General features: G+C 45.6%; 1 protein-coding gene across 3 annotated transcripts in view; it reads left to right on the top strand.

The window, feature by feature from the left end:
- PTK2B (protein tyrosine kinase 2 beta) overlaps positions 1 to 17,664 on the top strand; it is a 102,365-nt gene that overhangs the window by 59,384 nt on the left and 25,317 nt on the right. For all 3 annotated transcript variants that reach the window (XM_081810442.1, XM_081810447.1, XM_081810450.1), the window contains exons 3-8: positions 11,217 to 11,395; positions 11,926 to 12,013; positions 13,193 to 13,272; positions 16,650 to 16,712; positions 16,923 to 16,977; positions 17,405 to 17,545. In XM_081810442.1, the coding sequence (XP_081666568.1) occupies positions 11,217 to 11,395; positions 11,926 to 12,013; positions 13,193 to 13,272; positions 16,650 to 16,712; positions 16,923 to 16,977; positions 17,405 to 17,545 (606 nt within the window). The remainder of the gene's footprint in view (positions 1 to 11,216; positions 11,396 to 11,925; positions 12,014 to 13,192; positions 13,273 to 16,649; positions 16,713 to 16,922; positions 16,978 to 17,404; positions 17,546 to 17,664) is intronic.

Genomic DNA, 17,664 nt, shown 5'->3' on the forward strand with positions numbered 1-17,664 from the left:
AAAAAAAAAAAAGAGGAGCATTGTGCCTTCCTTAGAGCAAAGAGTAAGGAGAATGAGTGAGATCAAGTCAGGAAAGCAATTTGAAGGCCAGTGCCCTGGGTGGGGTCCCACGAAGCAGACCGTGCACTGTGGGTTTGCACACAGGAAGTGCATCCGTTCATACTCTCATGAAACTCACCTGGGGAAGTGACCAAAACTGGACTGGGCAGAGGGGAAGGGTGGGCTGCGATGTGGCCAGTGGCCACAGGGAGCTCTGGTGCTCAGATGAAAAGACAGGGCCTTGAAGCCCCTGAAGTGACCGGTCACCAGATGCAGGCTGCCCCCAGTAAGGGCTATGACCCGAGTCGAGGCATGGGCGATTTGGATGGGGGCGCCAAGGCTGTGAACTCAGTTGTTTCTAAAAACTAGCCAGCCACTGACATGAATATATTTAACAAGCTCAAACAACAACAACAACAACAACAACAAAAGTAGGTGTTTTGTTTAAAAAAAAAATAGGTGAACCTGAGAAAATCATGAGACTACTAAAGAAGTGATAAAAACTGTGACTGAGGTATAAAGATAGACCTTTAGATCAAAGGAACAGAAAAAGACACCAGAAACAGCCCAACACATATAATCACTTAATGTTAGATACCCTTGTGAAAACAAGTTAACTTCAAGCTGTACCTCACACTATATACAAAAATCTATTTCAGATAGAAAAAAGAAAAAATGTGACCGAGTACCAATAAAGGAGAGAGAAAGTGGCCTGAGTACTTGATTTCTTGGGTGACCTCTTTCTTTGGGGAAATAAATGATCCTGGACGTGGGACAGCATTCAGTCCTGTCCCTTCGTTGTTTCTGACTTCTTACAAGAGGAAATACCAGAGAATCGAGAGACAAAGGTGGTTTGGGGTCTTCAGGATATTTGATAAAGCAAATAAATCAGTGGTAGCTAAGCAGGAAGAAAAGCCATAGAAATTCCACTGCATGCAAGGTGTGGGCCAGGGGCGGTCTGAGGGCTTGTTTCTCAGTCACTCTCACAAGGGCAGAGGTAACAGTTTCCCTATCGCAAAAAAAAAAATAATAATAAAATAAATACATTCTGGGCTTATCTAAATAATAAGTGATAAAATTAAGACAGCTTTTTTTTTCTCTTATGTTACATATGGCAATTTAGTGACTAGGCAAACATCTCAAACTGTTGTTCCTAAAAAGTGATTTATTGATAGAGAAAGGTGTACTGACTCATTAATGACAATTTATGAGCCGTGGGCAGAGGGCTGGTTTTGCTGTTCCCACCATTTGCTTGAGAAGCCCTATGAAGAGCAGAGGAGAGGTAGTAAAGGAAGGGGGACAGGGCTGATACAAAAGCCCCCTCCATGAGATCTTGTCAAACCTTCTAGTTCCTCTTCTTTTAAACTGATTACCCACCCCCACTCTGGGGCCCCTCAAGTGAAGCCACTTTCTTCCTTCTACCCTAAATAGAAGCTCTTTGAGTCCGGGGGCCTCTGTGTGTGCACTGGGGCTCCCCACAGTGCTTTGCAAAGTGAGCACGTCATAGGAAATTGCTGATGGTTTGAGTGAAGGAAGCCTTCAGTGGCTTCATATGACAAGGATAGTGAACAGCAGGGAGGGGACCGGCTTGGGGAGCTTGTCATCCTACTAAAGTGTATGTCAGAACCGGGCTGGTGTGACTCCAAAGTGCATGCTCTGTGTCCCCTGTGATGGGCAGCCTTGTTTCTCCCCACCTGCGCCTGACGGATCTGCACACTTTGCGGTGCAGTTTTTTGTTTTTTTTTTAAAGATTTTATTTATTTGACAGAGAGAGACACAGCGAGAGAGGGAACACAAGCAGGGGGAGTGGGAGAGGGAGAAGCAGGCTTCCCGCTGCGCAGGGAGCCCGATGTGGGGCTCGATCCCAGAATTCTGGGATCATGACCTGAGCCGAAGGCAGATGCCCAATGACTGAGCCACCCAGGCGCCCCGCGGTGCAGTTCTGACACCTGGTAATTCTGGACCTGGCACAGACTTGGCAGGTTGAGAGCCCAGTGCTCCCACCAGACAGCCCTCCTCAAAACACAGTCACAAGCTCCAGGCTCCCCAGACCACCTGCAATTCTTGACCGACTGGCTACCAATTTGGGGGTTCCTGCTACCCAGCCCCCAGGTTCGTTAATTTGCTAGAATGACTGGAGGAACTAAAGAAAGTGCTATCCCAGCGATGACAGCTTTATTATAAAAGATGCAAATCAGGACCAGCTAAATGAAGAGATGCATGGGATGAAGTGTAAAAGGGCCCCAAACACGAAGTTTCCGTGTCCTTAGGACGCATCACCCTCGGGGCACGTCGATGTGCATCACAAACCAGGAAGCTCATGTGAACTGGAGTTTTTATTGGGGTTTCATTATGTAGGCAATCAGTTGATGGATTGATTGGTGGAACCATTGGCTGTGTAATTGAACTCTCCAGCTCTCTTCCTGTCCCTGGAAACCAGGCTGATATCATGTGGCTCAAAGTTCCAAACCTCTAATCACACAGCTGGTCCTTCCACCAAAGCGGGGCCCCATCCTGAGACTATCTAGCCCCCCCACCACTCACCTCATTAGCATAAACTCAGGTGTGGTCCAAGAGGCACCATGAACTACAAAGACACTACCACTGAGGAAATCCCAAGGGTTTAGAGGCTCCCACCCCAGACACAAGGACAAAGACCAGCCAAATTCTTTATTATAAGACATACTTTCATTAGTAACCAGGGAGGTGATGGTGGTGGTAGATGGAAGTGCCTCTCTCCAGGAACTTCCGGTCTGCCCCTCTGGGAAAAATGCTCCTCCCGACCCCGTAGGAATCTGCCAGCACCAGGCAGCCTCCCAAATAATGCACTTTATGTTTAGAAAACACCCAACTTCTTCCTTACCGCAAGATGAAATCTATCTTCCCATGAAAATCTGTTGGACAGAGCCTCAATGAATTTCTACCCCAAGGACCTAAAATTACCCCACCACCCTTACAACAGAAATTGGCTGCTTTTTAGAAAGCAACCTAGGAAAATGTCTCCACAAGCTGTACCCTGGAGAGTTTCACCCACCACAGAGCAAAGAGCAGGATGCAGTCTGGCCCCTCACAGAGACTGTGAGTGGAAGAGAAGGGGCAAGACCTTGTCTGGCCTGAGAGAAATCTTACTCTTTACTTCTCATGTGCCTGCGAGTCTCCCTCACCAGAACCTCTCCGTTTATTTTGAAATTATTTTAAACTTATAAAAATGTTTAAAGAACGGTACAAAGAACTCCCATAGTGCCTTCACTCAGATTCTCCAGGAGTTGTGTAGCCGGCATGCCAGGGAGCAGACCAGGTTCGGTCGGTCGCTCGTCCCTCCGACAAAATCCACAGGCAGAGAAACAAGCGAAGGGATTTATTTCACTGAGGCCAACACTGGGAAGATAGCGGACTAGCGTCTCAAAGACTGCCTCCAAAGTGCTGAAAATACTTCTAGGTTAATGTAAGGAAAATGTGGGGCAAGGTGGGTGGGTACCGTGCAGGTGGGCAGTGAAGGTCAAGTGGACCACTGTCTTGGGGTCAGTCACGGGGTCTGGCTGGCTCAGGGCAGGTCCTATTCCTTAAGGGGGGTAATTTCTGTTCCCATCACGGGATGCTTTGCCCACAGGGTCTTTTTCCTGAGTTAAGAGATAAGCTGGGGAGGGGGGAACGAGATCAGCTGGGAAGAAGGACTTAATTAGAAAGTTTGAAGTCGAAAAGGAGATAGTTAAGTCATCTCTAAGTTCAGATCTATCACATGCCATATTTAGTAGCTCTGTCTTTTTGGACACACACATGTCCATTGTCATTATTCTTTTCCTGATTTATTTGAAAGCAAGTCGCAGCAATACTACTCCATCACCAGAAATACCGCAGTGTTTATTCCCCGACAAGGACACTCTCCTACAGAACTAGCCTGCAGCCATCCAAAGGAGAAAGCCAAAACTGCTGGGACACTTATCTCTGAACCAGAATATCCATTCAAATTTCACCAACTGTCCTTCCAGTGTCTATTTTTTCTATCTGGCCCAGGAACCCACACTGTGTTTAGTCGTCATGTCTCTGTGGTCTCCTCCAATGTAGAAGAGTTCCTCGGTCTGAAAGACAGCAGGCCTTTCCAAGGAGATGGAGCAAAGGGAACCCCCCCCCCGCCCCTCCGCACTGTTGGCGGGAATGCAAACTGGTGCGGCCATTCTGGAAAAAACAATATGGAGCTTCCTCAAAAAGTTAAAAATAGAACTACCCTATGATCCAGCAATTCCACTTCTGGGTATTCATCAGAAGAAAATGAAAACATTAATTCGAAAAGATATATTCATCCCTGTGTTCATGGCAGCATTATTTACAATGGTCGAGATATGGAAGCAACCCAAGTGTCCATCCATAGATGAATGGATAAAGAAGAGGTGGTACATATACACAATGGAATATTACTCAGCTGTAAAAAAAAAAAAAATGGAACCTTGCCATTTGCAATGACATGGCTGGAGCTAGAGTGTATTATGCTGAGTGAAGTAAGTCAGAGAAAGACAAATACTGTATGGTTTCACTTATATGTAGAATCTAACAAAGCTAACAAATCAAAACAAAACAAAAAGCCAAGCTTATAGATACAGAGAACAGATTGATGGTTGCCAGAGGGGAGATGCAGTGGGGAGTGGGCAAAATGGATGAAGGGGGTCAAAAGGTACAAACTTCCAGCTATAAAATAAATAAGTCATAGGATGTAGGGTCCAGCATGATGACTATAGTCCATAATATGGTGCTATATATTTGAAAGTTGCTAAGAGATTAAATCTTAAAAGTTCTGATCACAGGAAAAAAATTTGTAATGATGTGTGGTGTTAGATGGTAACTAAAGTTACTGTGTGATAATTTCACAGTGTGAACAAATACTGAATCATGTTATATGCCTGAAACTAATATAATGTTATGTTAATTACACCTCAATTAAAAAAAAAAGGTAACAGTTACAAAAAAAAAAAAAGAATACAGACCTTTTATTCTATAGGCCTCTGGGAAGACCCCTCACTCTGGGTCGTATAACTAGACTTGGCCAGGAACTCTTGGCAGGAATCTCAGAAATGATGCTGCGCTCTTCTTGGTGCATCAAGGTGGGAGGCATGCTTTGTTTACCTGTTCTACGACTGATGCTGTTAACCTTGATAACCTGATCATTTGTGTCTGCCAGGTATGTGTGTGTGTGTGTGTGTGTGTGTGTATGACTAGAGTCTGAGGTAAGATACACTGAGACTATGTCAATACCCTATTCATCATCAGACCTCCACCCTTCAGTTCTGTCATCCATTGATGAATCATGCCTGAACCAACCAACACTGAGTTTGTTGCCAAATGGTGATTTCCCATTTCCATCCTTTCTTCTACTACATTTACTAGTTGGCATTCTATTGTAATGAAGAATATTCCCTTCTGCCTCATTTGTTTATTTGTCTGTCTCAGATTCTGTTTTATTCAGTGGGATGTAATCCATTCCTATCATTATATTATATTATATTATATATTTTTGTTTTTAGTTATTTTTATTTTTTACTATTCTTTATTTAAATTCAATTAACATATAGTGTATTATTAGTTTCAGAGGTAGAGTTCAGTGATTCATCTGTTGCATATAACACCCAGTGCTCATTATATCACATGCCCTTCTTAATGTCCATCACCCAGTTACCCCATCCCCCCACCCCCTCCCCTCCAGCAACCCTCAGTTTGTTTCCTATATATTCTTATCATTAGATATTTTTATACTTAGGTGTCCCAGATCTGTCCTATGCCAGCCCCTTTAAGCTAATACTGTTTCCTTGTTATATATCCCAACGTTCTCTAAACACTTCCCTTTTTTTCCCTAGGACAAAAAGATATTCCAGGTTTATCTTGTACTTTCTTTGGCCCCAGCCCTAGAATCAGCCAGTGCTCCAAGGATCCCTGGATCCTCTTTAAAAAAAAAAAAAAGATTTATTTATTTATTTATTTGAGAAAGAGAGAGAGAGAGAACACACAGAGGGGAGGGGCACACTCCCCACTGAGTCCAGAGCCCGACACTTGGCTCTATCTCACGACCCTGAGATCATGGCCTGAGCCAAGATCCAGAGTCAGATGTTTAACCAGCTGAGCCACCCACGAGTACCCCCTGGGTCCTTTTAGTGGATAAGGGTATTTGGATACTAAGACTCAAAGTTTGGTTTGCAAATGACCATCTGGGTGTCTTTCAGTACATGTAAGTACACATAAGACTCTCAATGGTTCATGCTCACCCTCCTGTGTGCACCTAGGCTCCCATGCTCTCTCTCTCCAGGCCTTGAAAACCATGAGTTCTCACCAATTCTTTCAATTTCAATCCCTCACGTAAGGGTCCACTCTAGCCTTCTCCTCTCCATATTTCGAGTACTTTCTCCATCATTAAGAAGCCTATTTCCCATTATCTTTAATATATTTACTCTTTTGCTGGATCCCCCTGTAGGTGAACATTGTCTTCACCACACCAGCATCTCTGCCCCTGGCCCCACCTCCTCCTTTGCTCTGTTCCTGGCTTTGCAGCCAATGCCAACCCCTCTACCTCTGGACTTTGGCCTTAGTCATACCATGTGCTCCAAGGGGAGGAAAAAGTAAGAGACAAAAAGGTATAAGAGGACATCAGGATTTTGTTTTGTGTTTCAAAGCTTTTTTTGTTTTTTTTTGTTTGTTTGTTTTGTTTTTTTTTAAAGATTTTATTTATTTATTTGAGAGAGAGAGAATGAGAGACAGAGAGCATGAGAGGGAGGAGGGTCAGAGGGAGAAACAGACTCCCCGCTGAGCAGGGAGCCCGATGCGGGACTCGATCCAGGGACTCCAGGATCATGACCTGAGCCGAAGGCAGTCGCTCAACCAACTGAGCCACCCAGGCGCCCAAAGCTTTTTTTGTTTTTATGAAAGCACCAGAATCTCCAGTGGATCTCTAAAGGGAGCTTTCTGCCTCCTAACCCTCTTCCATTTGCAGAAAATACAGATTTGTTCATTTATTTTATTTTTTTATTCATTTATTTTATGTTATTCATTTATTCACTATTTTGTATGGAGATTTCAAATATGGTGGAATCACTTGGCTGGACTGATCTTCCGGCAGATGACAATGATAAAATCTGGACAAAATAACAAGGAAATGATCTTTAAAACCCTGGAGAGTGACCAGAACTAGCAGAGACTTGAGGGAAATCTGCTGGAGAGCAGAACTGCAAGGAATGAGATTTGCAAATTTCTGGCTTTTTGCCTGAGGGGGTGCCCTGGCCCCACCTCCTCCTTTGCTCTGTTCCTGGCTTTGCAGCCAATGCCAACCCCAATCTGGGAGGGGTGGGAGGGGCATAGAGCTGCAGCCTTACTGAGGGGCATAGAGCTGCAGCCTTACTGAGGGGCTTACTGGCTTGAGGGATCAGAGGATAGAATTTAGGGCTGACTGAGCTCAGGCGGAAGATTGAGGAAAATACCGGAGAAAAGGGAGCCACCAAAGGAGTGAACCCTGAAATAGAAAATTAACTTTAATTTTTTTTTAATTTTCAGAAGCATAAAAATACATAAACTATTTAGGAATAAATTTAACAAAAGACCTGCAAAACTATACACCGAAAAATGCAAAACTGCTGAGAAAAATTAAAGAAGAGTAAAATTAAGTGGAGAGATAATGTGTTTGCAGATTGGAAGACTCCACGCTGTTAAGATGTCAATTCTCCCCCACTAAGCTATAGATTTATCACAATCTCAATCATGATTCAGCAGGCATTTTAAATAGAAAGTGACAAGCTGATTCAAAAATGTATATGGAAATGCAGAGACCCAGAATAGCACAATAATCTTGGAGAGGAGATGGTAAAAGGTTGATGCTATTTGACTTTAAGATCTCCTGTAAAGCTCCAGTAATGCAGACAGTGTGGTACCAGCAGAGTAAAAATAAAGATCAATAGATCAGGAGTGAGAGTCCAGAAATAAACCTAAACTTATATGGCCAATTGATTTTGACAAAGGCAGTAAGACAATTCAATTGAGAAATGAAAGTCAACAACCATTGCTGAACAACCATAGATCTTTAAGAGAAAAAAAATTTTTTTTTTGACCCCTACCTCACACCACACACAAAAATCAATTCAAGATGGATCACAGACCTAAAAGGAAAAGTGAAAACTACAAAGTTTATCAAAGAGAATAGGAGAATATCTTCATGATTTGGAGGCAGGCAAAGATTTCTTAGTACGCAGAAAGCACTGACATAAAAGAAAAATTTGATAAATAAGACTTTACCAAAAGAAACTGTCAGGGAAATTAATAATAGGCACAGTAAAGACCTGGAGAAAGTATTTATAAAAACCATAAAAAGTACTTTTATCTAGAATCTATAAGGATCATCTACAACTCAATAATAAAAAGTCAATACAGAAAAATGGGCAAAGGATTGGAACAAATACTTCACAAAGGAAGATACATGAATGGCCAGATGAAAACATGCTCAATACCATTAGTCATCAGGGAGATGCAAATTAAAAGCACAGTGAGATACTATACATAACCATCAAAATGACTAATATTAAAGACTTCTAACACCAAATGTTGGTGAGGACATAGTGTAATGGACATCTCATATATCACAGTGGAAGTACAAAACGGAATGATCTCAGCGGCTTCTTAGAAATTTAAACATATACATTTACCTTTGACACAGTAATTTCCATTACTAGGTATTTGTCCAAAGGAAATGACAACATATGTACACAAAAAAAACCTGTAGAATAATGTTCACAGTACTTTTATTCACAGTAGCAAAAAATAAGAAATATCCCAGGTATCTAGAAACAGGGGAATGAATTATATATACTAAATGTTTCCATCATATGAAGTTCTAGAACAGGTGAAACTAAGCAAAAATGGGAGGAAAAATTGGTTGCCTGGAGTTGGGGTGGGCATGGGCGTGAGAGTTGACCGAGAAGGGATATGAGGGAACTTTCTGGGGTGTCTTGAAAAGTTCTGTATTTTTTTTTAAGATTATTTATATATTTATTTATTTGAGAGAGAGATAGTGAGAGAGAGCATGAATGGGGAGGAGAGGGAGAAGCAGGCTCCCCTCGAGCAGGGAACCCAATGCAGGGCTCGATCCCAGGACTCTGGGATCATGACCTGAGCCGAAGGCAGACACTTAACAGACTGACCCACCCAGGCGCACCTCTTTTTTTTTTTTTTGAAGATTTATTCATCTGAGACACAGAGATACAGAGAAAGAGCATGAGCAGGGGGAGAGGCAGAGGGAGAGGGAGAAGGAGGCTCCCTGCTGAGTCAGGAGACCGATGTGGGGCTTGATCCCAGGACCCCGGGATTATGACCTGAGCCAAAGGCAGACGTTTAACCATCCGAGCCACCCAGGTGCCCCGAAAAGTTCTGTATCTTAATTATTGGCGTGTGGATTACACGCAAACTGTATAACTGACGTGTGCATTTTAATGTCTGTAAATTTTACCTTAAAGGAACTGTAAAAAGTGGTAATAGTTGAGTGGTGGTTGGGGGAGGTCAGTGGCAGAATGGATGAAGCAAGAATGGTTGAATGTTGGTAATTTTTGAAGCTGGGTGGTGTGTACATCGGGGTTTATTATACTGTTCTTTTGACTTCAGTGTACTTCATATATGTTTGAAATTTCCAATAGTTACAGGGGTCCCAGTCCTGGAGAAATTAGACATAGGCCAATAAGTTTCATTTGGGGCAGGGAAGGCTCTACATTTAAAAACACCAGAGGCTGGGACTCCAGGTGGGGCTCGGGAGTAGCATGGGGCTCTGGATAATATAATCATGAGTGGACAGAGCAGTACAGAGGTTCAGTGGCAGGAGAAATGGGTGGAAATAATGACAAAATGGTCAACTTCACAGCCGTGAGCTCTCCCTTTGTCTGTGTCCGTCTTGCTGCAGGTCCCATTGATCACAGCCTTCTTCCCCATCCTAAGACCACAGTTCTGATTCCTGCACTGATTTGTTACAACTGTTAACGTGTGCTTTCTGTGCCTCAGTTTCCCTATCTATCCCACAGAGCAAGAGTTGATGGCTGTGATGGCATTTGCTTCCCTAATGGGGAAGGGATCTTTTAGGCTTAGGGTCTTTTAGCTTTACCACTGCATAGAATTGAAGAGGGCTGGCAGGAAGCAGAGTGGGACCAATGTATGTGGGTGCCCAGGCAGACCAATAATTTGGCATTCCTTTAAAACAGTGCTATTTAAATATGAGTTTAATATTTTATTAGTGAAAATAAGGAGAGTTTTAAAAATCTGCCTTTGATGGTACTTTCTACTCTGCTGGGAGTGGGCTCAATTCACCAATTACATGTGCAACCATATGAGAAACCTGAATTAAACTGAAACTAATGTGATTTCAGAATGAGGCAAGACCTTATAGATGGGCTTCCAGGCAGCTGCCCAGTGGGCCTCTTCTTGATCCAGCTCTGGCTTGAGGCCAGGAAACGATGGCATCAGTCTATGGGCAGGCTGGCTTCTCATCAACAAGAAAGCAGGAATAGGAGGGTTCCTATGCTTCTTATGTGGAAACTGGGCCACTTAATCCATTAATGTGAGTCTCATCCTTTTGCCTTGTCCAGCCCCAGCACCCCATGAAGCAGCTTGGCCTAGTAGAAATCCTCAGAGTCCACTGGCCCCAGTTTCAAAACCCCAGCTTAATTCCATGTGCTGTGTAACCCACAGCAGTTTGGTCATCAGCCAAATGGGGATGTAACACCTACTTCCCTGTGTTGTATGGATTCCATGAAATAATAATGTATGCAAGGGCCCTGGAGTGCCTACCACAGACCCTCGGTTATGCTGGCTAAATTGGAAGCCATTCAGAAGGTGATTTTACATGGCGGATGCTCAGTAATTATTCATCGGTTTGGTTGGAGTGGGCTGCAGAAGCACAGATTCTGTGCTCTTGGCCTCTGCTGCATTTTCTCCTTTGCTCCTACTCTCTCCTCTCCATTTCTCTGTCTCATTTTACCAAATCATTCATTCATCAGATAGAGCCCACTGTGCACTAAGCCTTGCACTAAGTGCTAGAGTACCAGAGATAAATGAGAAGTTAAGACGGAACCCCACGCTAGAGAATCATACTTCTGGGGGCTGCATGAGGACTGTGGGAACCTAGAAGGGGGCATCCCTGAATCCTGTCTCTCTATTCTCCTCCCCAGGATGTCATTGCCTCCATCCTGATGAGCGGACGGATTGGGCCCAACATCCAGCTGGCTGAGTGCTATGGGCTAAGGCTGAAGCACATGAAGTCGGATGAGATCCACTGGCTGCACCCACAGATGACGGTGGGGGAGGTGCAGGACAAGTATGAGTGTCTGCACGTGGAAGCCGAGTGGAGGTAGGAGAAGGGTCCTGGGCTCTCAAATGGGGGGAGATGAGTATGGAGTGGGGAGGCCGTGGGAAGTCCTTCCTCAGAGCACTTCCCAACCTCTGAGAATCTCCTAGAAAATCTGGGTGGCATTTTAAGCCTAGTCCTCTTGCAGCATCCAATGCATGTATTGGCCAAAGCCTAACATGGGCTCATAGCACATCCCCCTCCCCAGGTCAGATATCAGGAACATCCCCAGGCAGGATGCTCCTGGTACTATGGAGAAAGAGGAACAGTAGGGTAGGGAGGATAGAGAACCAGGTCAAGTGCTGATCTGCAAACCTAAGGAAAACAATTGCCGAGAGGGGGAAGAGTTGGAGAGTCAGGACTAGCATTGACTACCACCTGCTGGCCTCCATGGTCCTCCACGGTCCTCCACCTGACCACAGAGGAGGGAAAGAAGAAGCAAGTCCTGAATGGGTGGCCATCGGCCTCATGGGCAGACCCTTACATGACCAGCTTCCCTGTGTCAACCAGAGAGTCTGAACTTCCTGTCCCAGGTATGACCTTCAAATCCGCTACTTGCCAGAGGACTTCATGGAAAGCCTAAAAGAAGACAGGACAACGCTACTTTATTTTTACCAACAGGTAGAAGTATTTTATCTTCCTGTCCCCAGGGTCCTATTACTCATCCTCACCTGGGGAGATAGAACGACAAAGCTCAGATTTTGGAGATCCCAGTCTAGGAAACTTATCTTGGGGATATACATGCTTTGGTCCCTGGTCAACGGTTCCAACCCTGGTTCTCTCATGGCTCATTGAGTTCTGGCTCACCCCGCCCCATATGCACAGCTCTTTTGGACTTTGCTGGTGGCTATTTACTGCTCAGGAGACCTGGTGGTGAGCAGACAGAGCAGGTCCAAAGAGAAGTGGTAGTCTTAGCACACAGACTCTCACATACCTGGCTTCTAGCCCAGCTCTGCCACCTCCTAACCCAGGATCTTCTAAGGGCTTAACTTACCTGCCTGAAGCTGTCTCCTCTCCTAGAAGATGGAGGTGATAATAATCATATTTACTTTCTAGGGTTGTGGTGAGGACCAAATGGTATCATTAGCAGGGGCTTGTGAACCGGCTCTCTGAAGAAAAGAATCTCTGATGTATAGCACGTGCCAATTTCCATGGTGTAAATATTTCCCCACCATGGCATTTTTCAAGCTACCAGTATGAAATCATACAGCTTGCAAAACTTCAGAAGCTTTAATACCTGGCTTTCATGAGCTGTTCAGAGCTGCTGTAACACACCACTGTCTATAAAAAGGCAGGTAGCATGCCTGGCACAGGACGGGGCACAGTGGGCGCTGAGGACGCATGAGCCTGCTGCCCCTGTTGTCTGTCTGGTCCCTGCTCCCAACTGTATCTCCCTCCTGGTTTGCTGGACACGAAGCCAGACTCTGAATGTAAAGTGGATGACATCTGTCACTACTTACCAACAAGACTTTGAATAAATGATGGGCTCGTGCCCAAATTCCAGTTTCTTTATCTCTAAAGTGAAGAGTGGAGAGGAGAATCTGAACTCCAGCTTCATAATCCTGGGTGTCTGGAAGCGTTTCCAAAAATCTGAGGGCCTTGGCCTATGGAGGCATGAGTCTAGACGGTTCTGGAGGGAGGCAGAGACTACACATTTGTGCCTGGTGGGGTGTGTGAGAGAGAGAGACGGCTTGGGGCTGCAGGATTGTATTCAAAGCACCTGCCATCTCCTGGGGCCTCTGTTCAGAGAAACAGGGATAGGAGGGCGTGACTCTCCACCTTGGCCTTTCTCCTCACCAGCTCCGGAATGACTATATGCAACGCTACGCCAGCAAGGTCAGCGAGGGCATGGCCCTGCAGCTAGGCTGTCTGGAGCTCAGGTATGTGGCCTCAAGGACCCTAGGGACTGGAGTTCTTGGCCAGCTCCGTCTTGCCTCCAGGGTGGGAAACAAGAGTGGGTACATGGGGGGCGGTGACAAATGGTGGCTGACAGAGGGTAAGGTGCTCGCCGTCTGGTCCTTAGAATAGAAGGGACAGCCCCATCTCGGGCCAGTGTCCCTCGCTTCCTTTGGCTGCCGCTGCTTTTCCCTCCAGGCTGCCTACTTCTTCCATCTATCTGCCATTCGAGTGATTCAGTAAATGTGTCTTTGAGCACTAGGCAAGGTCCTGGGAGATGTTTGAAGGTCGGGTTTCCAGCTGTGTCGTTCATTGCTATGTCCTCAGCTGCAGTAGGCACCGAGAAATCTGTATAGAATTAGTAAGTCATGCAGAGATGCCCTCAAACTTCCGGGTCTGGTCTGGGAGGTGACAGGTGTGTCCACGGTTGCTTATAATATAAGGCAGAATGAAACAGGTGCCAAACATACACACATACGGAAGCCCTTAATCCTGTCTCAGGGATCAGGAAGAGGGGATCTGAACTTTCGAGGAAGGAGGATACATCCCATCCAGAGAAAATGGGGGGAATTGGGGGTGGGAGAGAGTGCATTCTCAGTCCAGGGTTCAGTAGAAAGAAGAGAACAGCCTAAAAGGTAGTGGGAGATGAGCAGAGGAGGTCAGTCAGACCTGATTATGGAAGACTTTGAGTGACAGACTAAGAAATAGGCTTTATTCTAGGCTGTGGAAGCATTCGGGGCGGAGGAGGGTGCGTGGTTAAAGCTGTGCCTAGGACTCTCTTGACCAGAGCAGACCATTCAGTTTCACCATCGGTCATATCCATCCGTTCTTTCATCTGTAAAATGGGAATGATGATAATAGTAGTAACCCTATAGGATTGTTATAAGGAATTAATGAGTTAATGTATTTAAAGTACTTACAACGATAGGGACAGAATATTCAGTAATTATTTATTGTTTGTATGACTTTTTTCTCTTCACCCTTATTTATTATTTATTTTTAATAGACCTTTTTTTAAGAACAGTTTTAAATTCGAAGCAAAGTTGAGAGGAAGGTGTAGAACTTGCGTGCCCACACACACACATGGTCTCCCCACTATCAGCATCCCCTACCAGCGTGGGACATTTGTAATCGATGAACCTACATCGACACATGATTATTACCCAAAGTCCATAGTTTACATTGGGGTTCATTCTTGATCTTGTGCATTCTGTGGATTTTGGTAAGGGTATGTTGTCCTTTATCCCCCCCACCCCCAATCATTACAGTGTCATGTGGAATAGCTTCACTGCTCTAAAATCCTCTGGGCCCCACCTATTCATCCCTCCCTCTCCCAACTCCTGGCAACCACTCACATTTTTACTATCGCCATAATTTGCCTTTTTCAGAACGTCATAGAGTTGGAATCATACCTAATTAATTTTTTATTGATTTCTTAGAAGTGCTCTGTAAATGCCAAATATTTTATCTATATGACCCCTCTAAGTTAAAATGTGAAATTCATGGGCCACATGCTACCTTCCCAGTGTGAGGAACCAAGTAGCCCCCCTTCACCTGAGACACCCAGGACCACTGCCCACTCCCAGCAGAGTCCCAGAACAGTCTGACCTAAATACACAGAGTGAATATGTACCCCAAGAGTAGTTGAGTAGGAACTGGTAATAAGTAAAGATTGGAGAAAGAGCATTCAGCTTGCTTCAGAAGGCATTTTATCTCATAGTTAATTTATAAATGTTGGTAATGAGTTAATATTTCTGTTGCTTTTTAGAAGAAAAACACAGCCAACTGGATTTTGCATAGATGCTTCTTTACCTTCTGCTGTTTTTACCTAGGCATCAGTCATGGGCCTATGCCTGCCCGTGCCCTGCTTTCCACCTAGTGTTAGCCGGTCAGAATGGCAGACCTGGCCTTCACAGAGCCAGTCAGACCCCCTCTACACTCAGAGAAAACCTCAGAGCATGCCTGTGAAGTGTCCATCACAAGCAGTATGGTGGCCATAGGTTCTTCCCACTGAGCCGGCTCCAGGGTCTTAGCATCTTGAAGGCTCCCCTTCCTCATGCCCACCCCACCTCCCCTACCCTATATAGATCTGCTGTACTCATGCTTCGCTCTACCAGGCCCTGATTGGCTCCATGCACTAGATTGTGAAATCCTATCAAATCCTAGAAGTTGGCATTGGCATCTCATTGCCTGGCACAGACTGAGAGTGCAGTATGTATTTGAATGAATGGATAACCCTGAAAGATCTAAAACCCTCTTCTCTGATGGGCATTTGCCAACATTTATTCTGTTAGAATTAAGTAAGTGCGTACAGCAAGCCAATTTGTTTAGTTACCTAGGAGTACATTTTGCAGCTCCCTCGAGCCAGCGGGAATGGCTGGAGGCCATGTTGTCTATAACCAACACTCCACAGGCATGCTCTGAGGTTTTCTGTGAACCTGGGGGGCAAGTGGGTAACACTGGCTCAGAAAATTTTCTAAAGCTGCCATGATGGGCCGTGTGGAAATTTGGGATCTTAACCGTAAACATTTTCAGGTAGAAGTAGGAGGAGAATGACCGTCCATCCAGGGGAGAACCCTGGATAGGCTCCTCATGTCCTACAAGTGAATATCATCCCTACTGACCTGTTGTTTGGTTTCCAGAGTTTGGGCCTGCTTTAATCAGCTGGCCTGCTCCTCCGGGATCTGCTATCCCATTCTGTCAGACACCCAGTAGAGAGAAGTGGGTCAAGGAAGAACATTCTTCCCAGATCCCTGAGCTCTCTCCTTGGATCAAGCTCTCAGGGTTTCTCCATCTCAGGAATAGGGACATTTGGGGCTGGATAATTCTTTGGTTGGGGGGTCATCCTGTGAATTGTAGAAGATTTAACAGCATCCCTGGCCTCTACACACTAGATGCTGGTGGGACCACCCTCCTCCTAACCAGATGTGACAACCAAAGATTTCCAGACATTGCCAAACGTTTCCAGGCTGGAGAGGGAGGTGTAAAATTGCCCCTGGTTGAGAACGACTGAATTGGGCCATTAGAGGGCCATATACTCGAGCCACTGAATGCTAGGCCTTCCAACGATCATTATTGGCTGCCTTGGGTCATTTGTTTTTAGAGGTCACAGATAGAACCGCCATCTTCCTCCTCTGCCCCAAAACTGGGCAGTCCTAGAGCTGGGCCTCCCAAAGCACAGGGATATATATATATATATAATTTTTTTTTTTTTTACTCTCGTAATGTTCTCCTTTCCTTTGGTTACTACATTTGGAAGAGGAAAGGGAGCTTCTAGACCAATGTGTGGCATTAGGTGACCCCAGTCTAATGGCCTCATTCTCCAACCATCAACCTGTCCATGACTTCTCTCTCTCTCCAGGCGGTTCTTCAAAGACATGCCCCACAATGCACTTGACAAAAAGTCCAACTTCGAGCTCCTGGAGTAAGTTTTGACACTGGCCCTCGCCTCTCCTGCCTTCCTTCCTTGCTGCCCTGCTTTTCCTATTCACTCCCTACCTTGTTCATCTCCAGACCAGAGCCAGGCAGGACCCATCCCCTGGTCCTCAAGCCATCTTGCCTCTTCCTGATTGGCCTAAAGTCCTGGATTGGGGGTGAGGGAGAGTCAAATGTCACTTCCCCCCTCTTCTTTCAGGAAGGAAGTGGGGCTGGACCTGTTTTTCCCAAAGCAGATGCAGGAGAACTTAAAGGTGAGGAAACCACTGGGCAAGGGGCTCAGAGAGACCCCCTTTGTGTTGGCCTCCAGGACTGGAGCTAACGGCATTGGGCTGGGGGTACTCGGGAAAGCCAGGGTATCTGTGGGCATAGGACCACTAAAAGCATCTAGTGAGCCCTTTCTGTGGCTGGCAATTAGGAAACCTGGCTCCATTTCCACATCAGAGGCCAATTAGCTTTGTGGCCTGGGGATGCTACTTCCCATGCTTCCCTGCCAGGGCTATGGTGAGCCTCCCTTGAGACAGTAGGTATGTGGTTTAGGTAACAGCTCGCTGCTGCTCTCGTGGCAAAGGCCTGGGGACCATCCTCCAGCAGCAGAAAGGTTTTTGGTGAGATCAGGGAGGGAATCAGAGCTTGGAGGAGCAGGGCCCGCTCATCACTGACCATGTCCCCCCACCCCAGCCCAAGCAGTTCCGGAAGATGATCCAGCAGACATTCCAGCAGTACGCCTCACTCAAGGAGGAGGAGTGTGTCATGAAGTTCTTCAACACCCTCGCGGGCTTTGCCAACATCGACCAGGAGACCTATCGCTGTGAACTCATTGTAATGCCACGTCCTTTTTACTCTCTCCCTGACCTGAATTCCAGGCCTCACAGGGAACAGACCCATGAGGCCAACATGGGGGGCCAAGAAGGGGTGTGCTTGCTTGTAGCAGCCCACAT

The sequence above is a fragment of the Leptonychotes weddellii genome, chromosome 2, assembly GCF_054177405.1.
Source record: "Leptonychotes weddellii isolate Sample4059 chromosome 2, ASM5417740v2, whole genome shotgun sequence".
Classification (NCBI taxonomy): Eukaryota; Metazoa; Chordata; class Mammalia; order Carnivora; family Phocidae; genus Leptonychotes; species Leptonychotes weddellii.